At 41.9% G+C, this 21,698-nt stretch overlaps 1 protein-coding gene across 1 annotated transcript in view; it reads left to right on the forward strand.

Annotated features, from left to right (window-relative positions):
- The window catches only part of kif20a (kinesin family member 20A), a 42,935-nt gene continuing 21,237 nt past the window's right edge, over positions 1-21,698 (forward strand). Inside the window, exons 1-7 of the mRNA XM_078231205.1 lie at positions 1-94; positions 9,954-10,238; positions 13,067-13,186; positions 17,056-17,194; positions 17,299-17,483; positions 20,255-20,372; positions 20,908-21,105. Coding sequence (XP_078087331.1) covers positions 9,978-10,238; positions 13,067-13,186; positions 17,056-17,194; positions 17,299-17,483; positions 20,255-20,372; positions 20,908-21,105 — 1,021 coding nt within the window. The 5' untranslated portion in view covers positions 1-94; positions 9,954-9,977. The remainder of the gene's footprint in view (positions 95-9,953; positions 10,239-13,066; positions 13,187-17,055; positions 17,195-17,298; positions 17,484-20,254; positions 20,373-20,907; positions 21,106-21,698) is intronic.

The following is a 21,698-nucleotide window of genomic DNA, read 5'->3' on the forward strand; positions in this document are numbered from 1 at the left end:
GGAGTCGTTAGTGAGCGGCGCGGGTGTATTTGTGAATTGAGGCAGTCTCGAGTAATCCTCAATTCAGAGCAGACAGGAGAGGCTGCGGCTACAGGTTAGTGCGGATACCCCGGGGGGAGCGGGTAGCTGTCGTTAACCGGACTAGATCGCACTCCCCTCCCCTCACGCACAGACACACAATGTACCCCGATTACTGCCAGAGGCTTTACTGTTTGAGCTACCAGGCTGGGCCCGGTCCCTGGTGCAGCACCCACCTTCCCATAGCAGTCAGTGTTGCTGCAGGTTCACATGATGGTCTATCACAGCATTCCTCCCCCAACCCCCACACCACCATTTCTCCTGAGGAGAAAAATAAATGACCTTCCTGGAAAAGAGCAGCTTGATCAACACCCGCAGAAAGAACAAGCTGCATTTGTTTATTTTCGGAAGGGATGGGGGTTTGCCCTCGCCCAACCTGGCATGTTTGCCCATTCGACATTGGGGATCATCATACAGACTCTGCACAGATAGTGACCCCAAGCTGGAAATTGAACCTGGGTCCCTGGTGCTGTGAGGCAGCAGTGCTTGCCACTCTGCTGCCTGATGTGTTCAAGGCTGGCATTTATGCCCATGCCTATTATCCATCATTATTTTCTGAGGTGGCAGTGGATCTGAATGAGCCATGAGGGGGGTGTTTTGATTTGATTGGGTGCCAGGCTAGTCCCTTTGGAGAGTAATTAACAACCAAAAGTGTTGTTGCTTTGGGACTGGAAGCATGTATAAGCCAGATAAGGTGAGGGCAGCAGGTTTCCTAAAAGGCAGCTGACAATCTGATTGCTTATTTTGTTTCCACTTTTTGAAAACAAGTCAAATCTTAATGTGGCATGGTGGGATCACTGATTGCATCCTGCTGATCAGCTGTCTTGCTCTCTTGTTCACCAGTTCAGTAATATAACTACTGTGTTGTTTGATAAGTTGCCTAACCGTTTGGTGATTTTGGGGTATATTTAAAATTTATTTTATCACTGTAGGTGATACTTCCAGGGATTCTAGTTTTTAAAACCTTCAAAATTAGTAACTGCAAGCCCCCAGTGGAGGTGATCTTGCACAGTATAGGCAAACAATTTAATGAAGAGGGGCCACCACAGGAAAAAGGGAAGGAAGTAATCTATAATAGAATTCATTTGACTTTAACCACTCTGCCCTGAGGCAGTGTTTTTATTTGTGCTAAGATATAAAGAGGCACTTGAGCTGGTTTTCTGAATTTGTGTTCCTCAGGATTCGCCAGCAGGCAAGACTCTCTATCAGCAAATCTTGGGCATGCTGCCTATGTTTTTTCTGAATGTTCATTGTAATTGTGTTGAAAATTATGGGCAGCATGCCTAAAATTTTCTGCTATATACAAATTGATGGTTTACACTTGTAATGTTGACTCTTAAATAATGAAATTTTGCTCCTTTTTGTGCCTGGCCACACTGCAAAATAGCTTTAGTTTTGGCATCCAAAAGATGCTTTTACAGATGAGGACTTTGGGTGACTACAGGACCTGCAGAGCAAATCAACTAATATGCTGTTAAGTGAAGACCCCCCCCCCCCAGCTAGTACATGGTGTGTGTGGGTGTGTCAGCATGATGAGACTGGCATCTGATGCCCATCTTTAAAAATAAAGGACAGGATGGCACATGAGGTCAATCTCCTGACACTTCTGAAAGGAAAATGAAGTGCAACAGTTTCTAAAATCCAATATTGCTTAGTTTTGGTCTGAATTAATTAGTTTTAAGTAATAAAATTATGCAATTTTTTGGTGTTTGGTTGTTTGAGATTAATCAAAACAAGTATGTATGGTCCCTTGGTGTTCCTAGCATGTTTGCAATTTGTGATTTAAAGTTACCTTTTCCTGGTTTAAATCTATGGTATCTTTTCAAACTTTTATAACTGAAGAGTTCACCAGATATTTCAGATTTTGTGTACAGCAATTATTATTGAATGAAGATCATTCACATACAAATTCTTTTATGTACATAGTTTTGTTTTCAAGAATGCAAGCCATCTACCAGGAATGAACTTTGTCAGCATTTATTTTGTGTGCAAATCCAGTTTATGTGCTGCTAATGTAGCTTCAGAATATAGCTGATTTATGCAATCTGATATCCTTTGTGGAATTTTGTATTTTCCTGCTGTGCCTTTCATGCTGTCTGGTGGAGATGTGCAATCTTGCAGCAACTTTTGCCAAGAAGAGGGTGATCGAAAGGCAGCTTACAAATGGTGGTAATACATTCAGTAACTACCAAGACACACATTTTGCTTTTGAAGGAAAGAAGAAAGACTAGCTTCCTGTTTTTCCCCCCCTACGAACTGATGATTTTTGATGGTTTAATTTGATAATTATTAGCTTGGATCTATTATTAAATATTAACGCTGTTAAATTGGCTCAGTGATCAGCTGAGCGATGCAGTCCAGGAACATCCCAAGTCAGAGTTGGCTAACATCAGCTGGGGGTGACCGTACAGGCCTGTAATTGGCTTCAGTGTCCCTAGTTTATGAGGGGGATTCCCTCTCCTGGTTGCTATCTTTTGTGGATTTGGGTGTCTTTATTTGGGGGCGGAGGGGGGAGGCATTTAGTCCCTTGAACTTTTCCACCATTTTAATTAAACTGTTCTGTATTTTGACTCAATTTGCCTGAAGTTCCATTTTCCTAAAAACTCTGATTTTGGAGGAGAAAGTTTGAGATTTCTGCTACATTTCAAAGGATCAGAATGCCTTCATTTTTGAATTTTTTTTTACGCCATCCTTAAAGCCAATGCTCAGAATGGACTGGACAAACCCAAATCCATTCCATGCTTACTCCGAAAAGCAAATTCAAAATCCAATCCAAGATCCCCACATGTGAGACAAACCAGATCCAAGCTAACAAGTTGAGGCATTGCACCACATCTTGGGCTTGATCTCAGCCAAAAGGCTGAGAGTGCCTTCATTGTTAGTTTGGTTCGCCTGACTTGAGTTGAGTTATAGAACTGTAGCTCAACCTAGGCAATCAGTGTTGTCAGTTGAGACTTGGAGACTGTTAGTTTTGGTAGCTCAGCTGAATGTAAAATATCACATTTGAATGGCACTATTTAAAGATGAGCAAGAAATTTCTTGTCTTTGTCACCATTCCTCCCTAAAGCAACATACAAAACGCGTTATCTGATTAGTCAGTTCATTAGTCAGTAGGGCGGCACGGTAGCACAGTGGTTAGCACTGCTGCTTCACAGCTCCAGGGTCCTGGGTTCGATTCCCGGCTCGGGTCACTGTCTGTGTGGAGTTTGCACATTCTCCTCGTGTCTGCGTGGGTTTCCTCCGGGTGCTCCGGTTTCCTCCCACAGTCCAAAGATGTGCGGGTTAGGTTGATTGGCCAGGTTATAAATTGCCCCTTAGAGTCCTGAGATGCGTAGGTTAGAGGGATTAGTGGGTAAATATGTGGGGGTAGGGCCTGGGTGGGATTGTGGTCGGTGCAGACTCGATGGGCCGAATGGCCTCCTTCTGCACTGTAGGGTTTCTATGATTTCTATGATCTATTATTTTGACAATTCGTCATCAACCTGGAACATTAACCTTACTTTTCTCCTCCACAGATGCTACCTGACCTTGAGCATTTACTATTTTTGAATTTGTGTTGTTTGTGAGGTCTTGCCTGTGATAACTAGCTACTCAATAGTGGTTGTGTTTTGGAAAAATAATACATTGCTTGTAAAGCATGGGATATTGAGGAGGAGGCAGCTCACATATCTTTGGGTATAAATAAAGCTTACGATGAGAAAATGTTAAAATATTAAAAACTAATCGTGTGATTAAATGTAAACTAAACTAATGTAGATAAATAGGGATAATGGTGATTTGGATAATGAAAGTCCACTGGATTTTGAAAGCCCTGAAGGATGTTTTTGTAATCTTTGTTTTTACTTCATATGTCATTTGTATTTTCAGTTGTAGCTGAGAAAACGAGCAGTAATTTTGTCAATTGTGAATGGTTTGTTTTCCTGTGGCAGCATATTTCTGTGCTGTAGCTTTGGCATGAGTTAAAACCAGTGTCAAAGTCGATGTTTGCTCGTTAGCTGGGGCAGCCCTTTACTGCACTGGAGAGATCATTAGCTGGAAGTTAATGACTACCTTACACTGTGGACAAGGGGCAAAAAACTTCAAACGTCCAAAGCTTTTTTTTGTGTGCAGTCACAGCAGGCAGTGTTAGAGGCCCTAGTGATAGAATTCTCCTAACGATCACTTCGCACGACATCAAATTACTGCTTCCTCTTTGAAACCTTTTCATTGTGTGGATAAAGTGAAATTTGTGATGGGGGCTGTTTGCTGGAGTAGTGTTCAGTATGTCAGCTATTGTCTGCCGCCTGCTCCTTTTCACAGTAAATGTAAATCTACTTGTGACTAATAAATAAACTTTAACTTTTAATCCCTTGCATTGTGTGATGGTTGATGTAAACAAACCAAACAACATCTGGTTTCGCTCCAAAGAAGTCACTATGTTTAACATCTGGAGTAAATGAGAGCATTCTTTATGTGGGTCGGAATTTGAATTTGGTTGTTTGGATCACTGGCAAATGGGAAGCCTGGTCCAGCCCACTGAAATCCAATGAGTCGGTTAAACGTGTTTATGAAGAATGCAGATCAGTTCCATCGTTTCCCTTTGTCTCATTCTGGCTGAGAACTGTAAAATTTTTACAAACATATCTGAAAATCATTTGGAAATTATTCTGCTGACCCCAGTAGCCTCTTGCACTTTAATGTTAATGTATCTCTACTTTTTGCGATAATTGTCATTTAAATAGAGTTCAGTATATCTGGAATGATGAGTGAAGCAGGACCTGAGATTGAGAGGGTTTAGACTTTGCTTAACCCTTGCAATTCATTGGTATTATCCAGTCCCTGGAAGTGTTCTTTGTTAACAATGCACATCAGTCTGATTTCCAGTTTTATCCCCCTGGCATTTTTCCAGCCTCTCTAAAGAACAAAGAGCAGAACAGTACTTTGCTGAGATTTGAACTCATGTTCTTGGGATTATCAGTCTAGGCTTCTGGTAACATAGTCACAGTGCCACAGTAGCACCTATGGGATTACAATTCCACAGATGCCAGCAGTCCTCTGGTAACTCACTATTTTTCTTGTGAATCAGACAGTGGATGATCAATACCATAGCCAAACTCCATCCAGTGTTTACAGCAGTTAATATCATAGCATCTTACAGCATTCAGCCAGTTGTGCCCGTATTACCTCTAAAGAGCTGCTTAGTTTAGTTCTCCAGATGCACCATCGAAAGCATTCTTTCTGGTTGTATCACAGCTTGGTATGGCTTCTGCTCGGTCCAAGACCGCAAGAAACTACAAAGGGTCATGAATGAAGCCCAGTCCATCACTCAAACAAGCCTCCTGTCCATTGACTGTCTACAGTTCCCGCTGCCTCGGAAAAGCAGCCAGCATAATCAAGGGCCCCACGCACCCCGGACATTCTCTGTTCTGTCAGGGAAAAAGATACAAAAGTCTCAGATCACGTACCACTTGACTCAAAAATAGCTTCTTCCCTGCTGCCATCAGACTTTTTAATAGACCTACCTCGCATGAAGTTGATCTTTCTCTACACCCTAGCTATGACTGTAACACTACATTCTGCACTCTCTCCTTTCCTTCTCTATGTATGGTATGCTTTGTCTGTATAGCGCGCAAGATACAATACTTTTAAATGTATACTAATTAATGTGACAAATCAAATCAAAACATTCCTGCTTTCTCCCTCAGCCCTGCCTTTTGAAAGTTCCTGTGTAATTTGCTTCCATTATCATTTCAGACAGTCTGTCCCATTTCTTAACTGTCTGTGAAAAATACCATTTCTCCTTCTCGCTTTATTTTTTGGCCAATTACTTTAAATCTCTCTATGACAGCTGGGTACTGACCCACTTGCCCGAGGAAACTGGTTTTCTACTTGCTCCATCATAATCCTGAATACCTCTATTTGGATCTCCCCTTAACCTTCTCTGTTATTAAAAAGAAAAAAAATCCTGATGTCTCCAGTCTCTGCATTCCTGCAGTCTCTCATCCTGGTAAACTGTCTCTATACCTTCTCCTTCCTAAAGTGTGTTGCCTATGGTTGTATACAGTATTCCAGCTGAGGTTCAGTCTGTGATTTGTAAAGGTTAGAATGACTTGTTTTTGTATTTGAAGCCCAAATATCTGGTAACATTTCCTTAGCCACTTCATTAATTTGCTCTGCCACCTTCAAACATTTATGAATGTTTCCCTCTGCTCTCTCAAAATTGTTATACTACCTTGCTACGAATTACATTTTTATTGTATTGAGTGTGTCTGCCCATTTCACCAGTCTGTCTTCCCAAGATCTGCTACAAAGCTCCTCTATATTTATTTTATTGCCATTTGTTATATCTTCCTGAAACTTCAAAATTGTACTCCCTAAGCCCAAGTCAAGGTCATTTAGAACAATGAAGTAGTAATCTTAGGGGGAACAGTCATGTATTTTTCTCTTTGGTCAAGGCAAGCTTCTGTTCACCAGTCCTCTCCACCTCCTGTTCCTTAGTCAATTCCATACTCAATTCACTTCAGTGCCTTTCATCACGTGAGTAGTGTTTTAATCGGGTTAGTCAGATGCAATGTCTTTAACAGTTCTGTCCGGTTTGCATCTTATTAATTCATGCTCTTCCAAGTGAGAATTAATCTTGTCCTTGACAATAGCCGTACGTGATTATCCCACCCCTGGCATTAGGTTGAATGGCCTGTAGTCACCAGGTTTATCCCCTCATTATTTTATTTAATGGGGATATAACCAGTCCTCCTGCACTCTGGCACTACCCCCATATCCACTGATATCAGATTGAAAGATTGTGATCAAAAGTTTCTGCTATCACCACCCTTGCTTTTTTTAAAAACAATTTAGGATGCATTCCATCTTGACTCAATGATTTGTTAACTATGAGCAATGCCAAGCTATTCCTCACCACCTCTTAGCTATTTTTATCCTATCAAATCTGCTCTTCCCTGCTGTGGTATTAACTTCATCCTTTTCTTTGGTGAAGGCTGGTGCAAAGTACTTATTCAATACCTCTCATAACGATAGTCAGCATGGTTTTGTGAGAGGGAGGTCATGCCTCACTAACCTGGTGGAGTTTTTTGAAGAAGTGACTAGAATGGTTGACGAGGGAAGGGCCGTGGATGTCGTCTATATGGACTTTAGTAAAGCGTTTGACAAAGTCCCTCATGGTAGGCTGGTGAAAAAGGTTGGATCTCGTGGGATAAAGGGGGAGGTGGCTAGATGGCTTGGTCACAGAAGACAGAGGGTGGTAGTGGAAGGGTCTTTTTCCGGCTGGAGGCCTGTGACTAGTGGTGTTCCGCAGGGCTCTGTATTGGGACCTCTGCTATTTGTGATTCATATAAGATCTGGAAGAAGGTGTAACTGGGGTGATCAGTAAGTTTGCGGACGACACAAAATTGGCAGGACTTGCAGATAGTGAGGAGCATTGTCAGAGGCTACAGAAGGATATAGATAGGCTGGAAATTTGGGCAAAGAAATGGCAGATGGAGTTCAATCCTGATAAATGCGAAGTGATGCATTTTGGTAGAAATAATGTAGGGAGGAGCTATACGATAAATGGCAGAACCATAAAGGGTGTAGATACGCAGAGGGACCTGGGTGTGCAAGACCACAGATCCCTGAAGGTGACGTCACAGGTGGAGAAGGTGGTGAAGAAGGCATATGGCATGCTTGCCTTTATAGGACGGGGCATAGAGTATAAAAGTTGGGGTCTGATGTTGCAGATGTATAGAACGTTGGTTCGGCCCCATTTGAAATACTGCATCCAGTTCTGGTCGCCACACTACCAGAAAGACGTGGAGGCTTTGGAGAGAGTACAGAGGAGGTTTACCAGGATGTTGCCTGGTATGGAGGGGCTTAGTTATGAGGAGAGATTGGGTAAACTGGGGTTGTTCTCCCTGGAAAGACGGAGGATGAGGGGAGACTTAATAGAGGTGTATAAAATTATGAAAGGCATAGATAGGGTGAACGGTGGGAAGCTTTTCCCCAGGTCGGTGGTGACGTTCACGAGGGGTCATAGGTTCAAGGTGAAGGGGGGAGGTTTACCACAGATATCAGAAGGACATATTTTACACAGAGAGTGGTGGGGGCCTGGAATGCGCTGCCAGGCAAGGTGGTGGAGGCGGACACACTGGGAACGTTTAAGACTTATCTAGATAGCCATATGAACGGAGTGGGAATGGAGGGATACAAAAGAATGGTCTAGTTTGGACCAGGGAGCGGCGAGGGCCGAAGGGCCTGTTCCTGTGCTGTATTGTTCTTTGTTCCTCTCCCTTATCAGGATTTTTGGGAATATGGAAGTGTAATGGTTATGCTACTGAGCTATTAATCTTGAGGTCTGGACTAATGCTCCAGAAAGGCGAGTTTAAATATCACCATGGCAGCTGAGGATTTTACATTTGATTTGATTTATTGTCACATGTGTTAACATACAGTGAAAAGCACACCATTCATAGAGAAGGAAACGAGAGAGTGCAGAATGTAGTGTTACAGACATAGCTAGGGTTCAGAGAAAGATCAACTTAATGCAAGGTAAGTCCATTTAAAGTCTGACAGCAGCAGAGAAGAAGCTGTTCTTGAATCTGGTACGTGACTCCAGACTTTTGCATCTTTTTCCCGATGGAAGAAGGTGGAAGAGAGAATGTCCAGGGTGCGTGGGGTCCTTAATTATGCTAGCTGCTTTGCCGAGGCAGCGGGAAGTGTAGACAGAGTCAATGGATGGGAGGCTGGTTTGCGTGATGGATTGGGTTACATTCATGACCTTTTGTCGTTCCTTGCGGTCTTGGGCAGAGCAGGATCCATACCAGGCTGTGATACAACCAGAAAGAATGCTCTCTGTAAAAGTTGGTGAGAGTCGTAGCTGACATGCCAAATTTCCTTTAGTCTTCTGAGAAAGTAGTTGGTGGGCTTTCTTAACTATAGTGTCAGCCCGGGGGGGACCAGGACTGGTTGTTGTTGATCTGGACACCTAAAAACTTGAAGCTCTTGACCCTTTCTACTTCGTCCCTGTTGATGTAGACAGAGGCATGTTCTCCTTTACGCTTCCTGAAGTTGATGACAATCTCCTTCGTTTTGTTGACATTGAGGGAGAGATTATTGTTGTCACACCAGTTCACCCGATTCTCTATCTCATTCCTGTACTCTCTCATCACTGTTTGAGACCTGACCCACTACGGTGGTGTCGTCAGCAAACTTGAAAATCGCATTGGAGGGGAATTTGGCCACAGTCATAGGTATATAAGGAGTATATTCGGGGGCTGAGAACACAACCTTGTGGGACATCGGTGTTGAGGATGATTGTGGAGGAGCTGTTGTTGCCTATCCTTACTGATTGTGGTCTGTGAGTTCGGAAGTTCAGGATCTAGTCGCAGAGGGAGGTTCCGAGGCCCAGGTCACGGAGTTTGGAGATGAGTTTCGTGGGAATAATAGTGTTGAAGGCTGAGCTGTAGTCAATAAATAGGAGTCTGACATAGGTGGCAAATTAAATAAATATAGAATAAAAAAGAAACTAATAATGACAAATGGTGACTGAAACTCACAGGTTGTTGTTAAAATTCACCTGGTTCATTAGTGTCGCTCTGGGGAAGACTATCTGCTATGTTTGCCTGCTTTGACCAAAGGTGACTCTAGACTTCAGCAATGTTGTTGACATTTCACCATGGTCTGGATAGCCACTCAGTTGTACAGTGATGGGCAATTGATCCTGGCTTTGCCAGTGACATCCACATCCTTTGAATGAATATAATATTGTACAAAGCTACTTTATAATCCATCATTCATGGATTACGGTTAAATTTTCCAAAGCTATTTTCTGCACCTTCGAACTTGCTAAGAAAAAGCATGAAATGTTGTGAGGCAGGATTTTGATTGTACTATTTATATTTCAGTGCAGGGACAAAGCTGTAAAAGAAATGGCTACAGGACTGATTTCTCCAAATGGACTCTCCGATGATGAGGAGGTTGGTGTTTGGGAATCGACTGCTGTCGATGCAGTGAACGTTGTGAACAAGCAATTGTTGCCAGAACTCTCTGTCATCTCACCAGGAACCAACACACCAAATTGCCATGATGCGGGGAAAAACCCTGTGGAGACGTCTCCAGAAGATAGAGTGAAGGTTTACCTTCGGGTTAGACCATTCACTGAGAACGAGCTTGAGAAAGGAGAATCACAGGTCAGTGGTAGACTACAGAAAGGTTTCATTTTATAGCATTCTTTTCGATTCCATTCAATGATCACAGCTTTAATTTCATTAGATGAGACATTAAACTGAGGCCCCATCTACCTTCTCAGGTAGACATAAAGAATAAAGTCCAAAGATGTGTGGGTTAGGTTGATTGGCCATGCTAAAATTGCCCCTTAGTGTCCTGGGATGCGTAGGTTAGAGGGATTAGTGGGTAAAATATGTAGGGATATGGGGGTAGGGCCTGGGTAGGATTGTGGTCAGTGCAGACTCGATGGGCCGAATGGCCTCTTTCTGTACTGTACGGTTTCTATGATCCCATACCAGTACTTTAAGATGAACACGAGTGTATTGGTCAACATTTATCCCTGAAAGAACGCCATTAAAACTGACCGTCTAGTCATTTGCATTGATCTTTGTGGGACCTTGCTGTGTGCAATATGGCTGTTGCATTTCCTACATTACAACAGTAGCAACACATCAAATGTACTTTATTAGCTGTAAAGCTAATTGCTGGTTGGCTTGTGGTTGTGAATATGTAAGTTTTTCCCAATATAATTTCCTCTGTCAATCTTTCCTATATCTCTTTTTCAAATTAGAAATACTGTAACTATTTTCTTCCAATCTGTTTTTAAGACTCCGTTTCACGTGAACTTAGTACAGTCTGTTTCTGTCTTGTGACTTCTATTTGGCCAATTGGGCAGTATCGGCATTAATCCTCTACACGAGAAAATAGTTGTGATCACATTTTGCCTACCCTGTTTTCACCTATTACTTCAGCTCCTTTTGTCTAATCATCTACCCTCTACCCATCCAACCTAATCTGGGAACATGAGTTAAAATGGTGGAATTTAAATTCCATTAATAAATGTGAACTATAAAGCTAGTAATGGTGACCATTAAACTATCATCAATTGTCAGAAAAGCCCATGTGGTTCACTAATGTCCTTTAAGGAAGGGAATCTACTGTCCTTCCCCTGTCTGGCCTACATGTGACTTCAGACCCACAGCAATGTAATTGACTCTTAACTGCACTCTGAAATGGACTCTCAAGCCACGCCGTTCAAGGGTGATTAGGGATGGGCAATAAATGCTGCCATTGTCGGCGATCCCATGAGTTTTTTTAAAAAAACAAGAAACTGCATTTTTCCTGTAGTATCCAGATATTGTGCAGCCATGTACAACATCTACCCCCCAAATAGTCTTGGAAGCTCCTTCAAGAAGCAAATAACCTGAAGCCAATTCAGGAAACAATGCTGGGAAATTTCACTCAGTTGTGCATGGCCTGTTCATCTGAATGTTGTAACTAATATTTGTGTGCAATCATGCAAACATAGTAATTTGAAGGGGACAACTCGAGTGGCCTGCTTGGTACATCTTGGTTGCTGTGCTATCATGTATGTAGCTTGCAGAGAATAATGATGTTAACCCCCAAGTCAATCTAGCTTTGGGAGACCACCAGAATATCTTACTATTCTTATCTGAAAAGAAATCCCTGTAGGCATTTAACAATTCATATGTATTCTCCCTGCTTCTCCCATAGAATCAAATTCTATCGTCATTTTAAAAATGTCTTATTTTCTCCTTTTTTTATTTTTCTAATAAGATATCCCTAACTTAATGATCACATCTGGACAGTTTTAAAAACCACAAGCCTCTATATGCTTTTAGTTATCTAGCTCTGCATCATTTCTAGAGCCTTGATTATCCCATTCCATGCCTGGGGGTGAGCACTGAACTTTATTTACTTAATGATGAATATATGCTTTGTGATGAAATGATTGAAGCACTTTGTATTCGATCAATGTGGCCTTATACAAGGAAGCTAATGTGGAACATGAACATCAACAGTTGTCAAATGGCCTGTTTCTATGCTATAAAGTTCTTTATAATATTCCAAGTGTGGCTGTAGAAGGTTCTTGTGCAGCGTGAGTATAGTGTTTTAAGTCATTGTCTTAGCAGTGTAACCTCAAACTCTATTTGTTTTTGGATAGATTCGTCATACTCATTGTGCACCTCGAATTATTTACTTGGCTCTGACTTTCCGGTTGCTTTCCTGCTCTGTATCCTCCTGCAGGAGCCTCTGCATTACATTTTCCAGAAACAAGTCTGTGTTGATGGGCCCTCTGCCATGTATGGGCTCATTCTCCCAATTTATCTAAATGAACTTGGAACCTGTTTGATCTAAAATCCCAACTCCCATGCACACCTTTTGTCATCTGTAAGTTTGTGAATGGATCAGTTTAATGTCTTCCTCAAAATCGATCGCCATCGGTAACCACCCTCTAGTGCTTGCCACTAAATAAGAGGATTCAATATAAATTAAGTCTGGGGCTATCACTAGTCAGGTACTTGGGGAAGTAACCTTACAGAATGCACCTAGCTATATTTTGACAATCCAGAGGACAGTTTGTCTTATTGGCCCATAATTAATTGTTCCCTTTATACAAAGTTTTGGGTTTAGTCCCTGCAAGTTGTATATTTCATTCATTGTACTGTTAATGAGGTTCTGTTTGTGCACAGTAGCATTTCTTTGAGTGCCATGCTATCTGGCATTACTAAATTATTTCATCAAATGTGAAGCATGAAGGTCAGTGCTTACCATAGCACCAAGCCATTTAAATGAGGCATTGTTATCCCAAGGGAAACCAACTGGAACTGTTTTCTTCCTACCCTTTCACATTTGCCCTGAATGTCAGTTGTGCTGAGATATTGAAGCATTACAATTAGTGAGCCCAATCTAATTGAATCTCTAATACTCCTAGCTTTAAATTCTGGAAACAGTTGATTAATTATGAATATTTCTGAATTCTCCACAGGGTTGTATTCACATTGAGGATTCTGAAACACTTGTGCTGCAAGCTCCAAAGGACTCATTTGCCATGCGGAGCTCTGAGCGGGGGATTGGCCAGGCTGTGCATAAATTCACCTTCTCTCAGGTTTGAAATAGAAATTAGATATTTTAATCAGCTGCGCCAAAGTCATCGGAAGTGAGCCAAGTTTTCAGTATTTTGTTACATTTAAATTGTAATTAACTCGCATGTTCTCTTTTTCCCTGTCCTCTGTTTTTGACACAAGGGAACCTCATTTAAAAGACAGCGCGGGGGGGGGGGGGAAGAGAGAAACTGTATCCAGTATATTCATTAATGCGGATTATCATCTGTATCATTCACTGTGTTCTGACCTCCCCGGAGTCAGCAAATTACCAACGACATTTTGATAGAATTAGTGTCTTTCCAGTTGTCGAGTGACAAAGAGCCGGCATCCCTAATGCAACTGCCATTCGTCCCAACCCAAAAGCCAAGCAAGAGTTCATGCTCTGAGGTTTCCCTACGGTAAATCCCACCAACAGAGTCAATCACTTTGCAGAGGGTTAATTTTCAAGCTTGTTCAAACGCTCCATCTCTATTTTTATTTCAAAACGTCTCCACTCCATGCTTCTTGCCAATTGTTTGAAGGCCAGCGGAACTTCCAGATCTTCAATTTGTTAAGTTCCAGGTGCAATACCCCAAATTGTTATGCCCCTGGTGAGGTGGGATGAACTGGTTCCCTTTCTTCATTCAACCCCCCTTGGTCACAACAAGATAGCTTCAACAGGATCCCTTCCTTTGTGGACACAGTGCCAATACATTTTTGTCTTAAAAGAAGGCAATTTAAACAGGCTTTCTTGAGTTAAAACATGAGTTTATTAGCTACTAAATATGGAAAATATTAAAACACAAGGATATACGTTCACACAGATTACAAATGAGGAGTGAGTCCAAAAGTAAATTTAAAAGAAATACAAATCTGTCTTTGACTTGTCCATGAGTAGACGGTGAAACATTTCACTGTTTGAGATTTGTGATTTCAGTAGCACTGACTTCAACAGTTGAATAGTTAGCTTTGAGATTCCAGGGTTCTACAGTCTAGCTGAGAAATTGTCCTGCTTCCTTTTCAGCAGTGACTTCGCAGACTTGACTTGTTTCAACAATCAGAGAGAGCAAGATCTTTTTTTTAAATCTGCCAAAGTTGCTGTTGCATTTCTTCTTTCTATGTCACACACTCTGACACACCCAGCACTGGTCCACAGACCAAGTTTTTCAGCTGGCTTTTTATTCCAGATCTTGTGTATTTCTGGAAGGGGAAAACCCACAAAACAGGGACATAATTTGCAGAATGTAATTCCTGCTGAGATCATAATTAGCTTTCATTATCATCACAGGTGATGGCAGTTCACTTTTGCGTGGGTTCTTCCTTTGAAATGCCTGTCGGAGAAGGAGTGTGACATTCCATTGGGTCTCTCCCACACACAAGTCTCAGACAGTCCCTGAATTTTACATTCTCAGAATTTACATCCTCAGCCACCCTTGGCTTCCATGTCCATTTTAAAAAATGTGTGTCTTATTTAAAAGTCCAATATGTCTTTATGTAATTTGGGGTTTGGTCCATCATTATGACTGTATAAGGCAAGGGCGGGGGTGGAAACCTTAGTATATTTGAATTTTCCAAGTTTGATAAGGTATGAGACGAGTACGACAATGGGACTAATAGCATGGATTGATTGGTTAACTGGCAGAAAATAGCATAAGAATAAAGAGTACTGATGAAAAGTCATATTGGACTTGAAAAGTTAACTCTGTTACCGTCTCCACATGTGCTACCAGATCTACTTTGTTTTTCCAACATTTTTTTTTATTTCAAAAATTTAAGGATTATTTTTGGGGTGGCAGGGCATAATTAATGGGACATCGTGAAGGGCCTCAGCTATGTGACCTTATCGATGACCTGGATGAAGAGATCAAGTGTTTTCTAAAGATACAAAGTTGGGTTGGAAAGTAAGCTTGTGAAGAGGTTGCAGATAAGTGACTTGGGCAAGGTGCCAAATAGAATATAATGTGGGTAAGTGTGAAATTGCCCACTTCAGTAGAAATGTTTTTTTTATAAAAGGTAACGAGCTCAAAAATGTGCTCAGGTGCCCTTGTACATGAATCACGAAGTTAACATGCAGGTACAGCTGAGATTAGGAAGACCTATGGAATAGTAACCTTTGTTGGAAGCGCTGTGATTATATAGTACTTTGGTGAGACCACTATTACAGTTTTAGTTTCCTTACCTAAGGAAGGATATATTTCTCTTAGAGAGGATGTAACAAAGATTCAATTTATTGACTGATTGATTCCTGGGATAAAAGGCTTGTGTTATGAGAAGTGATTGAATAGAATGGGCCTATATTCTCTGGAGTTTAGAAGAATAAAGGGTAATTTAATTGAAACCTATGAAATTCCTGAATGTTTGAAAGGGTAGATGCTGAATGGCTGTTTCTCATTTCTATTTAGAATTAGGAATAAGTGGTCGGTCATTTAGTGATGATATTTCACCTCAGCCCTAAGGGCTGTGAATCTCTGGGGATAGGTCTATACTCGATTGAAAATGGCCATTTCCAACTGGCTCATCTTCCTTCTGATACTTAGCCCTGTCTATCAAGCACTTGTACCTTTATGACACTATTAACATTTAATAATTTCTTCTGCTTCATGTTACTTTGCTTCAAGTTAAGCATAGGAACAGGATTTAGGCCAGTCAGCCTATTGAACTTGTTCCACTATCCATGGCTGATCATCCACTTCAATGCCTTGCCCACAGTATCCCTATATCCTTTTGTCATTGGTATTTGGAAATCTTGTCAATCTCTACTTTAAGCACATTCAGTCACTGAGCTTCCGCATTCTCTTGGAACGGAGAATCCAAAGATTCACAACTTTAGAGTAAAAAGCAAAAATCTCCTCGTCTAAGTCCTCAGTGGCTTCCCCTTTTGAAATTGTGTCCTGTGGTTCTAGACGTTCCAACCAGAGGAAACATCTTGCCTGCATCTACCCTTTTAATTATTTTGTGCATTTCAATCAGATCACATCTCATTCTTCAAAACTCTCGACAGTTACCCCAATTTCTCTTCATAGGACAGTCCTGCCATCCTGGGAATCAGTCCAATGAATCTTCACTGCATTCCCTCTATGTCAATAATATCCTTCCTCCGGTAAGGGGATCAAAACTGCACACACTACGACAAGTGCAGTCTAACTAAGGTTCTGAAACAAGACTTTGCTATTTCTGCTCTCAAATCCTCTTGCGTAAAGGCTAATTGCTTGTGTCCATATTTATCATGAGTTCACTTTTTTTTTTCATTAGAAGTATGTCCTTTCGCCCTGAAGAATTTTTTTTTGAGGTTGAAGGTCCATTAGGAGTGTCCATACATCACTTATTATAAATTACATCACATTTTTGCCTTTCACTAGTCCAGTAGTAAAACTCTCATAATTGGCAATTCCAAGAATGCTGTCAAAGTGCCTGAATTTTTTCACCACCTCATTTTTAAAGGCCATGAAAATACTTGTGTGTGTATATGTTAGATCTCATTAACTACTTTGCTCTTCAAAGCCCGATGCCTTTCGGGGAAGGCATGAGGGGCATAAATTGCTAGATTCCTCCGAGTGAGGTGGGGAGCCTTGAAAACCATAAATTCACAATCTCATGTTCCTCTAAAGCATGCTATACCATCTGTGTATCATGTCTCATATTCTGTGTCTCATGTACTGTATTTTAAAATATTACCTAATGAAGGGAATCTAATGCAAACTAAGAAATTCTGATGTAATAAGGTACTATCAACACAAGCTGTACATTTTTATTATTTTCACAGGGGTGCTTAATACAACATTCACTGTTAAAATTAAACCATTCATAACCATGAATCATTTGAAACAAAATCTTGCTGTTGTTCTGATTAACATATAATTCCATATAACATCTATTTTGTTTGTTCCTTCAGATATTTGGCCCTGAGACAAGCCAGAAAGTGGTCTTTGATGTTGGTATGAAGAACTTAGTAAAGGATGCATTGGAGGGACAGAATTGCTTAGTTTATACCTATGGTGTCTCAAACTCTGGAAAAACCTATACCATTCAAGGTCAAATACAATTAGTCTGCTTTTATATACTTGGTTTATCACACTAACATGCTTGGGTGCGCTGCACAAAGGGTATGATTTATTGGATCCTTTTTCATTTGTAGGCAGCAGGCGTGATAATGGAATTCTCCCTCGATCATTGGCAGTGGTATTCAGCAGCATCCAGGGAAAACTATATCCCAGGATGGACCTGAAGCCTCACCTCTGTAACGATGTAATTAAGCTGGATAACAAAATGGTGAGACAAGAGGAACTGAAGAAACTCTCATTACTGGGTGTTGTCAGAGAGGTCAGTGCTGAATTTCTACTGAAAGCATGTGATTATGGTGCCTAAGGTATGAATATGCCAATAGTATGGCCTTGTATGTGAGCTGTTTGGTATTCCATGTTAAACACAATATGCAGACTCATTATCAATCATGTTCTATGATTATATAAATGCAGAAAATCTTGTACAAGAAACTGTATTTTGGGTTTTCATGATGTTTGTCACCATCAAAACATCTAAAGCATTGAATGTGTTTATTACGCTGAATCTACATTCGCTTCTTTTGTAGCACAATATATTGCTTGTAATTATATGAAGTAGTTTGAACTGGCCTTTGTATTTGTGAAACTTCTAAAATAGGATTTACCTGTCTGTCGATGTCTATTCTCCATATGAGCAATAGTCCCATTCCCATGTGTCTTCTCTGACTGTATATCCTATTCTCCTTTTATCCAAGCACCTATGCAACCTAATCTGAAATGTATGGTCAATTTTGTTCGGTGTAAAGAGATGTTAAATTTTGAGGCTTTTTAATAATTGTTACTTAGGTCACAGATTTATTGAACAATGAAGTTTGATGGAGGAAAATTAGTTTTTAATGGTTTGTAAAAACTAACTGACTTCTAGTAGAATGTGTGTTAAAAGATACTGACATTGAATGCACATCTGTCATGTCCTATTCATAACTTCAAACAAGGACTGTGCTCCTGTGGAAGCTACTGAAACTGTCTGTTTTAAAATGGACACGGCTGGATTTTACTATCGCTTTGCACCCATTTCGGGTGCAAAAAATAACCGCGCCCGAAACAGACACGACAACCATTTAAATGCATTTAAATTGACTTAATGGGCTACACGCCCAACTTTGCCAGCACTTCCCCCTTTACCACCGCGTTTGCCCATCGGAATCGGCGCGAAACAGACATGCTCCATAGAAGTCTGATTCGGCTCCATCAGTGAGGAGGTGGGGGAGGGGGGGGGCGGTAAATGAAAGGGGGTCCAATGCCACTCTGCCTGTGATCAGTGGAGGGGGGAAAGGGATCAGCCATCACTCTGCCTGAGCGGTGGAGGGGAGGAGGGGGAGGGTGAATCACTTTGCCTGAGATCAGTGGGGAAGAAGGGAGATCCGCTTGCACTCTGCCTGAGATCGGTGGGGGGGAAGGGGGAGGGACCTGTGATTGGACTGGATGGCTGGAATGTGGGGAGATAAGGGGGTCAGTAATGTTGTGGGGGTGGGGCAATCTGTGTGGGCGTGAGGGGGGGGGCATTATCCGGCCTGGGAGGGATGTGGCAGTGGAGCAACTGCATGTGCGCAGCTGGAGGTGCCGATCAGAACTGCAAGGTTTTGGGCGTGTTAAGCACCACCCACAGGCTTGTGCAGCACAATTCAGACTCGCTGATATTTTTGCAGGCAGAGTGTGTATGGGGGCGCCTGAGAACGGGTCGAAAAGTCAGATCTGAAACACTCCCAGTTTCAAGTTCGCCCAGCACTAAGAATCAAAATGGTAAAATAGGACCCTCAAAGCGACTAAGGTAGCCGCCAAGAGTTAGATGACCATTGCTTACTCTACACAGACTTTCATAAGTTTCCAGGAGGCTAAGTCACCTGGGTGAATCATAGAATCCCTACAGTGCAGAAGGAGGCCATTCACCCAACTGGAGAGGCCAACAACTTAATGCTGAGTGGGTCACTGAGCATGCACCGAGCTGTCAGTGGGGAGATTGGCACATGCGCCCAGGCCCCCCATCGCCGACCACCCGATTGCTGACCTTCCTGATTGTTTTCCCCTTCCCCACCAATCCAAATGCAGAATGCTCCGCAGGCCCCTGTTTTGCCCACCACTCCAATCGGCCCCCAGCAGTGCCCAAGGAGGGCCTCATTGGGCTCTGTCCCCACCAACGGGGTGAACGTGCCTGGTCCCCGTTGGTGGGGAGCAGTTGTCAACCCAGGGTTTTTTTTGGGGCGGGGGGGGGGGGGGGGGGTGGGGGGTGTGGATAGACAATAGCGGACCTGGAGACTACCGTCCCAGGCTCACTGATCATATGGAAGTGGCAATTTCCATATAAGACTAAGACATAGGAGCAGAGCTAGGCCACTCGGCCCATCGAGTCTGCTCCGCCATCCAATCATGGCTGATATTTTTCTCATATGGTGATCAGCCCTATGCCGATTTCTGGTGTAAGGCTGGTTATGAGGGGGGGAAAGAGCCTGGGAGACTCGATCAGCAGGATGCCAGTCGCTGATGTGTCTTGGTCCACTGTGCTACTCGAGCAGCGCTGGGAGAATCCTGGCCATTGTGTAGAATAGCAGAAATAATGTTGATTACAGTTCCAAAAGGCTAACCTTTAATCCACCTTCTAGAGGCTGGTTACAGTGACAATAAGTGGATTGTTTATATCCCTGCAGCTGAAGATTCACAATGGAATAATTTTGGACTTGAATACAGATATGCATTGCACCTTTGGTTTCTCTCTCTCCCCTGCTTGTGCATGCATTATGTTGCAATGTTTTGCCCATACATGGGATGCTGATGTTGTTAACAAGGGTAGCATTTATTGCTCAACCCTATCTGTCCTTAAGTGTTGGTGAGCCTCCATCTTGAATTCCTGCAATCTCTGATTAATCTGATTTCAATGTATTGTGTAAGCTTTCCTTAAACCGGGTGAAATTTGGCTCACTTTTTTTGTTTCTTTTATAATGTACTAGGACTGAAATGGCTTAAATGTTTGTGCCGAACTGAACATTTTATTTGTGATATTATTCTTATTCCTCTATTATTGACTTTAATTAGGAGGATCTGCAAACTCCATTGAAGAAAAACATCAGCACAGAATTTACACCTAGGGCAGGTCTTAGCTGTGATTCTGATAGTGGCCTTGGGGGCATGTCCTCTGTCAGTAACCTGGAAGGTAAGATGGTCATTCATTTGGGTGTTGGGCTCAAATTGAGATTTGTGATCAGTGTTCAGTTCTGGAGCAATTTCACCTATTTTTATCTTTTGTAAAGTGGTCATGTGGGCAATCTATGTGTAAAGTAACAAAGGAGCTTGCAGCATGCAGTGTCTTTTATATCCTTGTGGACTTTGCAAAATGCTTCACAGCTTAAATAACTACCTTTTTGAAGTGTAGTCACATTTTTGTGGTATCCAATTTAAAACCACAGAACAATGACATAAAAGACTGATTAATTGGATTTGATGGTACAGGGATAAATATTGACCAGTACACTGGGGAGCCTTTCCCAGTTACCAAATCAGGCCTCTGTATTTAGTCTCCAGAACAGATCCATTAAATGGAGACAACATAGATGAATATTTTGTGTTGCTTAAAATGTCTGCATACTTGAAATTACTTGTGTGTAATGCTATGCAATTGAAACTTCCATGATTGTTTGCTTAAGATTTCACTGGTTTCTGCCATCTTTTTCTCTCCTTTGCCCGCTCAGAATCTGCATCCCGCTGGGCTGAAAATGATACAGTTATTCTCCGCCAGGAACAGCGCACACATTACTCCATTTGGGTCTCCTTCTTTGAGATTTACAACGAACTCACCTATGACTTGCTGGACATTGCTCCTGCGGTAAATCGCAAACGACAAACCTTAAAACTGTGTGAGGATAAGAATGGAAATTCCTATGTGAAAGGTACTAGCCCTAATCTGCAAATGGCTCTTTGCTTGCATTTTTGAAAGAATAATGTGTTGATTTGGGTATTTTTGTGTTTTGCATTATGAAAATAGATTGTGCTATAATTTACTAAAAGCTGAAAATGTAGCTTGATGAGAGAGCAAATGAGTGCCATGTGCAGATCAGTTCATATGTCCATATAATTCTGTCCTTGGCTTTGAGATTGACTTGTTTATTGAAAGTTCCTCTGAGTCTTTAACATTGATCCCAGACCCCACGGTATCAGGTCAAGTGTGCCCTCCCTCAGCTGATGAATCAATATACTTCCATTTTGAAAACCAATTGCATGATGCATTTGAGGGCACAGAATGTACTCTGGGGTGGGGGTTTCAATGTCCATCAGTAAGAGTAGCTCAGTAGTACCACTATTGACTGAACTGGCTGAGCCCTGAAGGCTAGACTAGGCCTGTGACAGATGATTCAACCAACAAGAGGGAAAAGCCTGCCTGCCATCGTCCTCACCGATCCACCTGTCACAGATGCATCTGTCCATGGCAGTATTGGTCGGAATAATCACCACGTGGCCTTAATGGTGACAAATTCACATCGAA

Source organism: Mustelus asterias, chromosome 16, assembly GCF_964213995.1.
Source record: "Mustelus asterias chromosome 16, sMusAst1.hap1.1, whole genome shotgun sequence".
In the NCBI taxonomy this organism is placed as follows: Eukaryota; Metazoa; Chordata; class Chondrichthyes; order Carcharhiniformes; family Triakidae; genus Mustelus; species Mustelus asterias.